The sequence below is a fragment of the Carcharhinus amblyrhynchos genome, chromosome 3 (genome assembly GCF_965287045.1).
Source record: "Carcharhinus amblyrhynchos chromosome 3, sCarAmb.v2.hapA, whole genome shotgun sequence".
NCBI lineage: Eukaryota > Metazoa > Chordata > Chondrichthyes > Carcharhiniformes > Carcharhinidae > Carcharhinus > Carcharhinus amblyrhynchos.
In genome coordinates, this window is record NC_137326.1 from 64,258,924 (window position 1) to 64,274,994 (window position 16,071).

The 16,071-nt window shown below is 44.9% G+C and overlaps 1 protein-coding gene across 1 annotated transcript in view; it reads right to left on the reverse strand.

Moving 5' to 3' along the window:
• Window positions 1–16,071, reverse strand: part of plxnd1 (plexin D1) — a 176,737-nt gene that overhangs the window by 107,206 nt on the left and 53,460 nt on the right. Inside the window, exons 5-7 of the mRNA XM_080184802.1 lie at window positions 11,728–11,860; window positions 3,408–3,588; window positions 332–440 (exon numbers count right to left, since the gene is read on the reverse strand). Coding sequence (XP_080040928.1) covers window positions 332–440; window positions 3,408–3,588; window positions 11,728–11,860 — 423 coding nt within the window. The remainder of the gene's footprint in view (window positions 1–331; window positions 441–3,407; window positions 3,589–11,727; window positions 11,861–16,071) is intronic.

The following is a 16,071-nucleotide window of genomic DNA, read 5'->3' on the forward strand; positions in this document are numbered from 1 at the left end:
AGAGAGGATTATAAGACAAAACCAGATTGCCATCATCAATTGGTGGAGCAGGCTGAAGGGGCCAAATGGTGGACTTCAGCTCCAAATCCTTGTGTATAATTCCTTTCCTGTCTCCTTCCCCAGAGTCCATCCCCACTCCCAAATACTAGTCTTCATTCACCAATTCCCAGATCCCAGTGTCCATTCACAAATCCAATCTAACTCAAATTCCAAATGCACAGCATCAGTGATTGGAGGATTCCCCCCTCTCTGGATTCAGTGATTGGAGGATTCCTCCTGCTTTGGGGCTATGGGCAGACAGAGTGATAGATGAGAAGTGAGTTTTACTTACGCTGTCTTTGTATGAAGCTGTCCAGTCCTTGCACAATCGTAGATGGTTACATTCCCCCACACGATCAAACGATTCAATACCTCAATCGCAACCGTCAAAACACTGTGATCTAAATATTAAATAACCAGCGTTAACCAGGACACTGTGCGATCTAAATATTAAATAACCAGCGTTAACCAGGACACCGTGCGATCTAAATATTAAATAACCAGCGTTAACCAGGACACCGTGCGATCTAAATATTAAATAAGCAGCCTTAACCAGGACACTGTGCGATCTAAATATTAAATAAGCAGCCTTAACCAGGAAACTGTGTGATCTAAATATTAAATAACCAGCGTTAACCAGGACATTGTGCGATCTAAATATTAAATACCAGCATTAACCAGGACACTGTGTGATCTAAATATTAAATAACCAGCGTTAACTAGGACACTGTGTGATCTAAATATTAAATAACCAGCGTTAACCAGGACACTGTGTGATCTAAATATTAAATAACCAGCGTTAACCAGGACACTGTGTGATCTAAATATTAAATAACCAGCGTTAACTAGGACACTGTGCGATCTAAATATTAAATAACCAGCGTTAACCAGGACATTGTGTGATCTAAATATTAAATAACCAGCGTTAACCAGGACACCGTGCGATCTAAATATTAAATAACCAGCGTTAACCAGGACACTGTGCGATCTAAATATTAAATAACCAGCGTTAACCAGGACACTGTGCGATCTAAATATTAAATAACCAGCGTTAACCAGGACACTGTGCGATCTAAATATTAAATAAGCAGCCTTAACCAGGACACTGTGCGATCTAAATATTAAATAAGCAGCCTTAACCAGGAAACTGTGTGATCTAAATATTAAATAACCAGCGTTAACCAGGACATTGTGCGATCTAAGTATTAAATAACCAGCGTTAACCAGGACACCGTGCGATCTAAATATTAAATAACCAGCGTTAACCAGGACACCGTGCGATCTAAATATTAAATAACCAGCGTTAACCAGGACACCGTGCGATCTAAATATTAAATAACCAGCGTTAACCAGGACACCATGCGATCTAAATATTAAATAACCAGCGTTAACCAGGACACCGTGCGATCTAAATATTAAATAACCAGCGTTAACCAGGACACAAGTCAAGAGTGTGATGGAATGCTCTCCACGTGCCTGGGTGAGTGCGGCTCCAACAACATTTGGAGCTCAACACCATCTAGGACAAAGCAACTCTGTTCATTGGTGTCCCATCCATTCTCTCCCTCCAGCACTGGGCATTACCACTGACCACATACTGTACTGGATAAAAATAAATACTATGGTTGCCAGAGCATGAGCATGTCAGAGGCTTGAAATTCTGTGATGAGTAACACTCCTCCTGCCTGTCTAAAGCCTGTCCACAATCTACAAAGTACAAGTCAAGAGTATGATGGAATACTCCCCACTTGCCTGGATGGGTGCAGCTCCAACAACACTAAAGAAGCTAGACACCATTCAGGACAAGGCAGCCCCACTTAATTGGTACCCTTCCACAAACATTCATTTCCTCCACCACTGCTGAACAATGGCAACCATTTGTATCATCTACAAGATGCATTGCAGCACCTCACCAAGCAGCACCTTCCAAACCAATGGCCACTACCATCTAGGACAAAGGCAGCAGATACACAGGAACACCACCACCTGGAGGTTCCTCGCCAAGTCATTTACCATCCTCACTTGGAAATAATCACCATTCTTTCACTGTTGCCGTGTCAAAATCCTGGAATTCCCTCCCTAACAGCACTGTGAGTGTACCTACACGACATGGACTGCAGCCGTTCAAGAAGGCAACTCACTATCATCTTCTCAATTAGAAATGGGTAACAAATACTGTCTGTTGTAGCGCTGGGTTTCACAACAAGGAAGTCTTGAACCATAATAGTGATTTATTGAAGGAAAGATAAACCAGTACACAAATAAGCTCAGTACAGGTACAGGTCTGGTCCCACTGACTCCTGGTCTTGCATTAAAGGTTTCCTCTAACCGCGACCTGTACTCAAACACCTGATAAGTGATGGCTCTTGTGCTTCCACACACTGATAGGCCCCAGAAAGGTCATGTGACCCACAAACACCTGCCCCTTAAAGGAGCCACCCTACCACACTGGTATAACCAATGGTGCCCAAATCCCTTGAATGAATGCGAAAATAACTCTATCTCTCATCATCCATGGCACCCTGGATTTCTTTGTCCTTCCTTTCCCCTTCAAGAAAAAATACCTGACATTTCTGCAATACTTTTTCTCTGAAGGTAGCCAGTTTCACACACTGTCTTTTGGATACCAACTCGCTCGACCCAGATGCACGTTCATCCATTCAAAGTTGCTTTTTCCTTAGTAAATTTTCCTTGTTCTTGATTCCTTCTTGTCCTTTTCCATGGCCAACCCAAACCACATGATATAATGCTCACTGTCCCCTAACTGCTTTCCCACTGAAATTTAATACGCTTGGGACAACTCATTCCCCAGAACCAGGTCCACCAGTGCCTGTCCTCTCATTGGAGTGGAAACATACTGCTGAAAATGATCTTGAACATGCTCCAGGAACACTTGCCCTCCTTTTTTATTCCTATCCTAGTCCATATTTAGATGATTGGAGTCCCCCATTATAATTAACTAGTCTATGATGCTTACAAATGTGTTCCTCTACACTCCTGCCACTAGTTGCTGATCAATATCATACACTGATCAATGTTATTGCACCATTGTCATTACTTACCACTAGGCAGACAGATTCCGCCCTTAAACCCTTTGGAACATCCTCTTTCTCCAGTATTATAATGCTTTCTTTAATAAATACTGCCAGCCCCCACCCCCTTCCTTTTCTCTCTCTCTCTCTCCATGAAAACCTTGTATCCAGAAACATTCAGCACCCAGTCTTGTTCTTTGAGGCAGGTCTGTGTTATCGAATCATCAGCAGGCTCTGATACAGTATCTGGTACAGGAACCGACACAGCTCCAAACTGTCTCTATTAACAAGCAGTAATTGGTTAACTCTCACACTCAGAGGGCTGAATTTCCATACCTTGATCCTGCAGGAAGGTTGAATATTTGTTTTTCTGCAGGAACGGACAGTGCACCAACTGGGATTGGCTCGATTTGTTTTCATACAGGGTGGCTGGCATCTTCTCCCCATTCCCATAAACACAATGAACCTCTCTCCCAATCAGTTGCGGGACATTTCCATTGATGGTGAGTCCAATGTTCTGTAGTAGGATGAAGAGTGCAGTTAGCAGCAGCGAGGTGTAACACAACAACAATTCACGTTTATATAGCACCCCCAATATAGGCCAATAGCCCAGCGAGTGTTAGCAAACAGTACCTGAATCAAGTCACATGAGGAGATACTACGTGCAGGGGATAAAGGGTTCACCGAGGATGGGTTTTAGATGGTGTTTTAAAGAAAGGTTTAAGGAGAGAATTCCAAGGTTTAGGATTCAGACAACTAAAGGTTTTCAGCTGTTTCTTTATATCACATGGATTGAATCAAATTGGCTGAAGACTGACATCTGTGATGCTGGGGACCTCCACAGGAGGCCAAGATGGATCACCCAGTCAGCACTTCTGGCTGAAGATTGTTGTGAATTCTTCAGCCTTATCTTTTACACCGATATGCTGGGTTCCTCCATCACTGAGGATGAGGGTGTCTGTGCAGCCTCCTTCTCCAATGAGTTGTTTAATTGTCCACCACCAACCACGACTGGATGTGGCAGAACTGCAGAGCTTAGATCTGATCCGTTGGTTGTGGGATCGCTTAGCTCTATCTATTACTAGCTGCATATGATGTTTGGCACACAAGTAGTTCAGAGTTGGAGCTTCACTAGGTTGACACCTCATTTTTTGGTGTGCCTAGCTCCCGGCATGACGTTTTGCATTTTTCGTAGAACCAGGGTTGATTCCAGGGCTTGGTGGCAGAGGGCTGGATATGTCAAGCCATGAGATTGTGGTTGAGTACAGTTCTGCTGCTGCCACAGCACCTTGTGGACATCCAGTCTTGACTTGCTAGATTAGTACAAAGTCCATCCCGTTTAGCACAGTGATGATACCACACATGATGGCAGGTATCCTCAATGTGAAGTTGAGACTTTGTCTCAACAAGCACTGTGCAATGATCACTCCTACCAATATTGTCATGGACTGATGCATCTATGATGGGTATATTGGTGAAGATGAGGGCAAGTAGCTTTTTTCTCGTGTTAATTCTCTCACCTTCTTCCCACTCAAGCAGTTATATCCATATGGACACATCATGCTCGGTCTTTGGTGGTACTGCTGACCCACACTGAAGTTCCCCACTCAGAGTGCATCCTTATCACCCCTCAATGCTTCCTCCAAGTGGTGTTCAACACGGTAGAGTACGGATTCATCAGCTGAGTGGGCAGTGGCAGTAGGATGTAATCAGCAGGAAGTTCCCTTTGACTGGATGCCATGAGGACTCCCAGAGGCACTCCCTCCTGAATGTCCTTCAGTTTGAAGATGAGTTTGTGAGTTTCTACCTTGGATCTTCCTGTGACTGAACAGGCTGCTCTGCACCCACAGAGCTCATAGAGCAGGGTATCCCATCAGGCAGTGGGGGGTTTGGGATTGTCTTTCTTTTCTTTCCCTCTCCTGCATTGCCGTGCCCCATCATTTAGACTGGACGAGGAGCAGCGTGATGGACAGGTCATCACTGTGGTGAACAATTGGCAGTAAGCTCCTCCCAGTTATTAATGTCAATTCTGTCATACCACAAGGAGAGTTTCTGTGAAATATTTTCTTTGTCCTCCTCTCAGACAATAGCCATTTGAAAGTTGAGAAAACAGGGGCTGGTGAAGGAATTGGTTTTTGACCAACTGGACACTGATGAAAGTGGATTTTTCAGGAGTTTTAACCTGAATGCTTGCGCAGCTTGCTTCAGAACTTCATTCGACGATCATGCCACTAAATCATAGAATTATACAGTGCAGAAGAGGCCTTTTGGCCCATCAAGTCTGCACCGACACACGAGGAAAAACCTGACCTTCCACCTACTCCCATTTACCAGCATTTGGCCCAAAGCCTTGAATGTTATGACATGCCAAGTGTTCATCTAGGTACCTTCTGAAGGATGGGAGGTAACCCACTTCTACCACCCTCCCAGGCATTACATTCCAGACTGTCATCACCTTCTGGGTAAAAATGTTTTTCTTCCTATTCCCCTAAACTTCCTGTCTCTCATCTTGAACCGATGTCCACCTCATAACTGACCCTTCAACTAAGGGGAATAGCTTCTCCCTATCCACTCATTGCAAGCCTCTCATAATCTTGTTCACCTCGATCATGTCATCCCTCAGTCTTCTCTGCTCCAATGAAAACAACCCAGCTTTTCTAACCTCTCTTCATAACTTAAATGTTCTATCCCAGGCAGTATCCTGGTAAATCTCTGCACCCCTTCCAGCGCAATTACATCCTTCCAACCAGAACGGCACACAATACTCCAGCTGTGACTTCTTAAATCGCGGAACCATATTAACTGTTCTCCTGCGGTCTGGCACCTCTCCTGTGGACAGAGAGGAATTAAACATTTGGGTCAGAGCCCCTGCAAACTCTTCTCTTGCTTCCCATGAGAATTCGATTCCCAGCTTGGGTCACGTCTGTGTGGAGTTTGCACATTCTCCCCGTGTCTGCATGGGTTTCCTCTGGGTGTTTTGGTTACCTCCCACATTCTGAAAGCTGGTTAGATGCATTGACCTGAACAGGTTCCAGCCTGTGGTGACTAAGGGAATTTCATAGTAACTTCTTTGCAGGGTTAATGTAAGCATTATTTGTGACTAATAAATAAACTTTAACACAATAGCCTGAGGCATTATTCATCCAGACCTGGAGATTTGTCCCCTTTTAAGCCTGCCAATGCCTCTAATCCGGAATATAATGGATGATGGAATATCTCCTGTGCTCTGTTGTATCACTGATACACACTCCAGTTTTCACTGCTGTTTAGCAGTGTGCTGGTGACAAACTGTGCTGCACACTTGGCCTTGTGGAAGTTCTTGTTGTCAAACACTCATTGCTGTTGTAGTTTAGGCTGAAATGGTACAGTTGATCCAGCATTAGAACATAGAACATAGAACATAGAACATTAAACATTACAGCGCGGAACAGGCCCTTTGGCCCACAATGTTGCGCCGACCAGTCTTATTTTTAAAAAAAAACATTGACCCACTAATCTAAACCAATCCCTTTTCGTCCATAAACCTATCCACCAATCTCTTAAACGCCCCCAAACTAGGCGCATTTACAACTGCAGCAGGCAGGGCATTCCAGTCCCTCACCACCCTCTGGGTAAAGAACCTGCCCCTGACATCCGTCCTATAACTACCCCCCCTTAATTTAAAGCCATGCCCCCTCGTGCTAGATTTCTCCATCCGAGGAAACAGGCTATCACCATCCAACGGGGGCCTTTTGGAGAGGGATGGATGCCAAGGTCTGGCATATGTTCAATGTATTTGAAGAGTCTGCCTGCCCTTCAGCATGTGGTAGGTGGAATATTTGACTGACTCAGTAGATTGGTTTTCTATGGTGACATTCAAGGACAGACCAAGTTTCTTGTATGCAAAATTGAAGAGATCAAAACTGGCTTGCAAATCTGGTGATGCATGGACAATACTGCAAACTGTGGATCATGTGTATCTGTAGGTTAGGCACAGAGACAACCGAGATTAAAGAATTTACCATCTCAACAATACTTAATACTGACACCAGAGGGCAGTTAATCTTTGATGAGGTAAATAGCAAGTATCAGGGTATTTGTAAATGGTATGGGACCTATCACACTGCCTTGCTCGACACCAAACCGGATCTTAAAGGAACGTATTGATCTCCCACACAAGACAGTTGCCTTCATATCAGTCAGGCGGCGCAGACACAATGGGTCAAAGGACCTCTTTCTGTGCTGTAAAACTCTATGACTCCATCATGAAGTAGTTGCAGGATTGAGGTGAAATTTCCTAGAGATCCAAATCTGGAATACAATCTGTGGAGCCTCGTGATTTACTGACCAAAGGTTGATGGGTGTCTGACAACCACGATGGTTGGAGGTTTCTCTGGAAGGTCTAAAGCCACACCATGTCTGTGGAAGGATTCCTCCAGGCACAGGAAGGAGGTGATTCAGAAGGATGCACATTAGTATTTTCTTTGCTGTGGCCAAAGGGAAAGAACCCAACGTGACTCATCTCTCTTCTTGAAGAAAGTGACAATTCTCCCATTCCTGTTGTCAGGGGGAGGAGTAATTTTTCATCCTGACTCTATACCACTGTTCCAGCTGCCAGCTCTGTCTTGTTAGTGGGCTGGGATATGCCTAGTGATGATAGTACTGCTGTCTGGGACGTTGGCCAGAGGTTTATACTAACCACTCCCCCACCCACTTTTAGACGGGGGTGTGTGAAATTGCAGGCATGGGATTCCTTCCAAATTCCCCCCTGCCTGATCATACATCAATTTTACATTGGGAGGGCAAGGCCTCGGAAACAAAGCCCGCCTTTGCCAAAATTGAGGCACTTCAACCACTTAAGGGTTATTTCCATACAACCATAGAATGTCCACAGTGCCATCTGGCACACTGAGATCTGCACCGACCCTCCGAAAAAGCATCTTACCCAGTCCCAGACCCTGTTCTATCCTGGTAACCCCACACATTTACCAGGCTGATCCATCTAACCTGCACATCTTTGGGCTGTGGGAAATTCAACAGTATTAGCAGCAAACAAGGGAGTGCATCTATCATAAGCCATCAAGAGAAGGTCCAGCGGCCTCCAAGCCTCCACCCCCACCCCCCAACACCACTGGCCTCTTCCAAAGATCCTGCCTAACTCCTTTGTGCCCCCTTACCCCCAGCAACCCAGTTCTCAGACCCCTGGAACTTCCCTGGCCCTCCAATTTCCTCCCGTATTTCTTCCCCAGCACTGTCACTGCAGGGACTGGGATGCAGCTCTCACTATTGGTCAGAGTGATTACTGACCGCACTCACTATCGGTCAGCGTGATTACTGACCGCACTCACTATCGGTCAGCGTGATTACTGACCGCACTCACTATTGGTCAGTGTGATTACTGACCGCACTCACTATTGGTCAGTGTGATTACTGACCTCACTCACTATTGGTCAGCGTGATTACTGACCGCACTCACTATTGGTCAGCGTGATTACTGACCGCACTCACTATTGGTCAGCGTGATTACTGACCTCAGTCACTATTGGTCAGTGTGATTACTGACCGCACTCACTATCGGTCAGTGTGATTACTGACCGCACTCACTATTGGTCAGCGTGATTACTGACCTCACTCACTATTGGTCAGCGTGATTACTGACCGCTCTCACTATTGGTCAGCGTGATTACTGACCTCACTCACTATTGGTCAGAGTGATTACTGACCGCACTCACTATTGGTCAGTGTGATTACTGACCTCACTCACTATTGGTCAGAGTGATTACTGACCTCACTCACTATTGGTCAGCGTGATCACTGACCTCACTCACTATTGGTCAGTGTGATCACTGACCGCACTCACTATTGGTCAGTGTGATTACTGACCACACTCGCTATTGGTCAGCGTGATTACTGACACTCTCACTATTGGTCAGTGTGATTACTGACCGCACTCACTATTGGTCAGTGTGATTACTGACCGCACTCACTATTGGTCAGTGTGATTACTGACCGCACTCACTATTGGTCAGTGTGATTACTGACCACACTCACTATTGGTCAGTGTGATTACTGACCTCACTCACTATTGGTCAGTGTGATTACTGACCGCACTCACTATTGGTCAGTGTGATTACTGACCGCACTCACTATTGGTCAGCGTGATTACTGACCGCTCTCACTATTGGTCAGTGTGATTACTGACCTCACTCACTATTGGTCAGCGTGATTACTGACCGCACTCACTATTGGTCAGTGTGATTACTGACCTCACTCACTATTGGTCAGTGTGATTACTGACCGCACTCACTATTGGTCAGCGTGATTACTGACCGCACTCACTATTGGTCAGCGTGATTACTGACCTCACTCACTATTGGTCAGTGTGATTACTGACCGCACTCACTATTGGTCAGTGTGATTACTGACCGCACTCACTATTGGTCAGCGTGATTACTGACCGCACTCACTATTGGTCAGCGTGATTACTGACCGCACTCACTATTGGTCAGCGTGATTACTGACCGCACTCACTATTGGTCAGCGTGATTACTGACCGCACTCACTATTGGTCAGCGTGATTACTGACCTCACTCACTATTGGTCAGCGTGATTACTGACCGCTCTCACTATTGGTCAGTGTGATTACTGACTGCACTCACTATTGGTCAGTGTGATTACTGACCGCACTCACTATCGGTCAGTGTGATTACTGACCTCACTCACTATTGGTCAGTGTGATTACTGACTGCACTCACTATTGGTCAGTGTGATTACTGACTGGTCTCACTATTGGTCAGCGTGATTACTGACCTCACTCACTATTGGTCAGAGTGATTACTGACTGCACTCACTATTGGTCAGTGTGATTACTGACCGCACTCACTATTGGTCAGTGTGATTACTGAACGCACTCACTATTGGTCAGTGTGATTACTGACCTCAGTCACTATTGGTCAGTGTGATTACTGACCGCACTCACTATTGGTCAGCGTGATTACTGACCGCTCTCACTATTGGTCAGCGTGATTACTGACCTCACTCACTATTGGTCAGAGTGATTACTGACCGCACTCACTATTGGTCAGTGTGATTACTGACCTCACTCACTATTGGTCAGAGTGATTACTGACCTCACTCACTATTGGTCAGCGTGATCACTGACCTCACTCACTATTGGTCAGTGTGATCACTGACCGCACTCACTATTGGTCAGTGTGATTACTGACCTCACTCACTATTGGTCAGCGTGATTACTGACCGCACTCACTATTGGTCAGTGTGATTACTGACCTCACTCACTATTGGTCAGTGTGATTACTGACCTCACTCACTATTGGTCAGTGTGATTACTGACTGCACTCACTATTGGTCAGCGTGATTACTGACCTCACTCACTATTGGTCAGCGTGATTACTGACCACACTCACTATTGGTCAGTGTGATTACTGACCACACTCACTATTGGTCAGTGTGATTACTGACCTCACTCACTATTGGTCAGAGTGATTTCTGATTGCACTCACTATTGGTCAGCGTGATTACTGACCACACTCACTATTGGTCAGTGTGATTACTGACCACACTCACTATTGGTCAGTGTGATTACTGACCGCACTCACTATTGGTCAGTGTGATTACTGACCTCACTCACTATTGGTCAGTGTGATTACTGACCTCACTCACTATTGGTCAGTGTGATTACTGACTGCACTCACTATTGGTCAGCGTGATTACTGACCTCACTCACTATTGGTCAGCGTGATTACTGACCACACTCACTATTGGTCAGTGTGATTACTGACCACACTCACTATTGGTCAGTGTGATTACTGACCTCACTCACTATTGGTCAGAGTGATTTCTGATTGCACTCACTATTGGTCAGCGTGATTACTGACCACACTCACTATTGGTCAGTGTGATTACTGACCACACTCACTATTGGTCAGTGTGATTACTGACCACACTCACTATTGGTCGGTGTGATTACTGACCGCACTCACTATTGGTCGGTGTGATTACTGACCTCACTCACTATTGGTCAGTGTGATTACTGACCTCACTCACTATTGGTCAGTGTGATTACTGACCGCACTCACTATTGGTCAGTGTGATTACTGACCTCACTCACTATTGGTCAGTGTGATTACTGACCGCACTCACTATTGGTCAGTGTGATTACTGACCGCACTCACTATTGGTCAGTGTGATTACTGACCTCACTCACTATTGGTCAGTGTGATTACTGACCGCACTCACTATTGGTCAGTGTGATTACTGACCGCACTCACTATTGGTCAGCGTGATTACTGACCTCACTCACTATTGGTCAGTGTGATTACTGACCGCACTCACTATTGGTCAGCGTGATTACTGACCGCACTCACTATTGGTCAGTGTGATTACTGACCTCACTCACTATTGGTCAGTGTGATTACTGACCGCACTCACTATTGGTCAGTGTGATTACTGACCTCACTCACTATTGGTCAGCGTGATTACTGACCGCACTCACTATTGGTCAGCGTGATTACTGACCTCACTCACTATCGGTCAGTGTGATTACTGACCGCACTCACTATTGGTCAGCGTGATTACTGACCACACTCACTATTGGTCAGTGTAGTTACTGTCCACACCCACGGGGAGGAAGCAGTTTGTGGAGTTGATACTTTACCTGTTGGGCCTTGCTGGCAACATGGATTTCCGATGGTACAATATTCATGCTTGGACAAAGCTGTATCCCAGAGCTGAGGGTGGTCCAGTAAAAGGGCTTGCTGGAATTTACACATTCCTGTTGTAGTGAACACCTGTGAGGGGAAGTGCATAATCAGTGAATCACTGAGATACAAACACACGCAACAGACACATACACACAGTCAACACACACAGTGAAAACTGCACATTTGCCAGATTGACAATATTTTGTTCAGTGTGTCAGTGAGCCACTTTATAGTTTGACACCACTCACTTTGAAACAGAGCTAGATGTGACACTGTCCCTTTCGTTCCCACCCTATCCCGAACACCCTCATAGATTGTGTGCTGAGGTATTGAGACCGTGAGTTCAGCCGAGGGGCAGTGTCCTTGAAATCAGGGATCTTGTCCAACAAGTGTCCCATTGAATGAACAGGTAGGAGAATTGAAAATAAAACCAGGAATGTATTGAATGAACAAAACAAACTGAAAGAGGATAAACCTCCTGGTCCAGACGAATAAAATCACATGATTTCAAAGCCACCTGTGGAAAGACAGTAGAAGGATTGATCTTCCTTCATTAGAAAGTGACACCATGCCCGAAACCTGGCACTTAGTGAGTATAATTCCTCTATTTAAGAATAGGATCAGAATTCTAAACCAGTCAACTGAATGAATGGAATCCCTAATAAAGGAGAGACTAGGAGAACATCTAGAAATGAGAAATATTCAATAATCTGTATGGATTTTCAAAGGGAAAATCTTGCTTGACCAAACTTGTTGAGTTTTTTGAAGAGTTAACAGTGAGAGTAGGCTCTGGTAATGTAGTAGATGTAATCTATCTGGATTTTCAAAAGACATTTGATAAAGTACCCCAGAATAGACTAACGAATAAGGTCAGAAAATGTAGATTCAGGGGATAGGTGACAAAATGGATTTGCAAGGGGCTTCAAGACAGAAAGCAGAGTGTAGGAGGAAAGGGTTAGTCAGAATGGTGAAAGGTGGAAGTGATGTTCCACAAAGATAAGTTCTGGGATCACTGCAGTTCACACCTCACATCAAGAAGTTCAACTTTGGAATCAGAAACCCAATTTCTAACTTTGTGGCTGACACCAAATTGAGGGAATAGTTAACACTGAGAAGAACTGGATCACATTCCTGGAGGATATTAAGAAACTTACAGAACGGGAATATGAAATTCAATACGGATAAATGTGAAGTAGTACATTTTGGTGGGACGAACAAGGAGGTCATTTATTACTTGGCAGGTGTAAGTTTGGGTTGAGCAGAGGAACAAAAAGGGTCTCAGAGTACAACTGCACCAATCACTACAGTTCCTCTGTAAGTTAACAAGGAATCCTAGAATCCCTCAATGTGGAATGAGACCATTCAACCCATCGAGTCTGCATCAACAGCAATAAAGAAAACAAATCAAGTACTGGATTGTGGCCAGAATTCTCTGACCTGACCTATGGCTGGGATTCTCCAGTCCCGCTGCTGCGAATGGAGATTTGGCTGAGCGCCAAATTTTCCATTCTCACTGGCATCGATGGCAGAGAGAACGAGGTCAGAGAATCCCAGCTTGTATTTCTAGAGGGATCGAATTGAAAAGAATGGAAGTTACTTTAACCTCTTTTCAACCTTACTTCGACCATACGGAGCAGTCCTGGGCACCATATCGTTAAAAGGATATTGAGACACTTGAGAGCATGATTTTACAAGGATATCATTAATGTGTGTAGCAATTCAGCCAAATGCCAGTTTCACATCATCAACACCCTTTATTGTACACTAAAAGAAATCATCGTGCCTGCGGCTCGCGGTCACCTTGGCACTTACAACAAAGGTCCTGTAGAGTGACAGGCTTAAAAAACCCCTGGCTGCTTCCCATTTGCTGAGCTTCCGCTCCCTCAGTAAGACACCTCGTACTCCATGAAGCCCACGGGTAGATCTATTGATGATTCTCTGTGGCCTTCATGGTCATCATAACATCCCTTTCCCCTTAGGTCTGTGTCTCTTCCAGCACCCTGATTGTGACCTTGATTAGGTCTTTTACATCGTTTAGCAATTGGTCAGGTTTCCATCGAAGGCAAGGCCGGTTCAGGTGGGGTAAATGGGGTAGGGGACCTTAGTCTTTGGAGGCAGACTTAAAGAATTATCAATACGGGTTCTTCCTCAGGTTCCAATTCAGCCTAGCGGTCCACTTCTTCAGCCTCTATCTCTGAGTCTGTACCTTCACTATCCAGAGGGGCTAATGCAGAATTAGCTTTGAGCTGAGGGCCTGCAGTGGCAGCAGTCATCTCCATGGCCAGTAGTGTAGCCTATTCATGCATGGACTCCCTAGTTCTGAGATGGTCCAGTGCTTCTTCAAAGTTTTATCCTGGACGTTGATCTTATACAATACTGGTCCTGATTTCTCTATAATGAACCCTTGGTGAGTTCCTGCAGTGCACCTTGTAGATGGTATACACTGCTGCCACTGTTCATTGGTGGACAGCCCAGTTTCTGGTCAACGGGAGCTCTCAGGATGTTGACAGTGGGGGATTCAATGATGGTAACGCTATTGAATATCAAGGGTTGGGGTTACATCCTCTCTCATTGGAGATGGTAATTCCTCATGTGGCACGAATATTACTTGCCACTTGTCAACCCAAGCCTGAATTTTGTCCAGGTCTTGCTGTATATGGGCATGGACTGCTTCAGTAGTTGAGAATTTGAGGTGTTGAACATTGTGCAATCTTTGCCCAATATTCCCATCTGCAGGGCTGCTGGTGCACTGGAACCAGCACAGAGGGGTCAGCAATGTGCAGGATAAGCTTTCAGTCCCCAGGGTATCACTGCATGGGCACACTGTCTAACAGCAAGGCAGTGAGTATCAGAGGCCCACTCATTGACAGAGCATTTGCCCCTTTGCCCAACCTTCATTCTTCAGTCCTTCCCCATCCCGTTTTCTCAGAAAATGCTGAGGGAGGGAGCTGATTGAGAAATGAAGAGGAAGGAAACACTGCTGACAGAGTTTGTGAAAATATTATAAATAATTTGTCTCAATTATTACATTCTCGGGGTATAGGCATGCATTGTCCACGTGAGTATAGTGGGTAGAAAGCTTTCACTTCCCTTTTCCCTGTCCCATATGACCATCCCTCCCCCACACCCATCCTGCAGTGAGAATGTTTACAATACAGAGCGTATAGAGGCCATTCGGCCCAAACAGTCCATACTAGTGTTTCTGCTGCACTCCCATCTTTTCTCAGCTAAATCCAAGACCCCAATCCTCTATTCCCCTTATATTCACACTTATAACCCTCATCACAACCCTCTAATCCCTTCACACTCACACTTATAACCATCATCATAACCCTCTAATCCCTTCACACTCACACTTATAACCCTCATCGTAAACCTCTAATCCCTTCACACTCACACTTATAACCCTCATCGTAACCCTCTAATCCCTTCACATTCACACTTATAACCATCATCGTAAACCTCCAATCCCTTCACACTCACACTTATAACCCTCATCGTAACCCTCTAATCCCTTCACACTCACACTTATAACCCTCATCGTAAACCTCTAATCCCTTCACACTCACACTTATAACCATCATCGTAACCCTCTAATCCCTTCACACTCACACTTATAACCATCATCGTAAACCTCTAATCCCTTCACACTCGCACTTATAACCATCATCGTAAACCTCTAATCCCTTCACACTCACACTTATAACCCTCATCATAACCCTCTAATCCCTTCACACTCACACTTATAACCATCATCGTAAACCTCTAATCCCTTCACACTCACACTTATAACCCTCATCGTAAACCTCTAATCGCTTCACACTCACACTTATAACCCTCATTGTAACCCTCTAATCCCTTCACACTCACACTTATAACCATCATTGTAAACCTCTAATCCCTTCACACTCACACTTATAACCCTCATCGTAAACCTCTAATCCCTTCACACTCACACTTATAACCCTCATCGTAAACCTCTAATCCCTTCACACTCACACTTATAACCCTCATCGTAAACCTCTAATCCCTTCACACTTATAACCATCATTGTAAACCTCTAATCCCTTCACACTCACACTTATAACCCTCATCGTAAACCTCTAATCCCTTCACACTCACACTTATAACCATCATCGTAAACCTCTAATCCCTTCACATTCACACTTATAACCATCATCGTAAACCTCTAATCCCTTCACACTTATAACCCTCATGGTAAACCTCTAATCCCTTCACACTCACACTTATAACCATCATCGTAAACCTCTAATCCCTTCACATTCACACTTGTAACC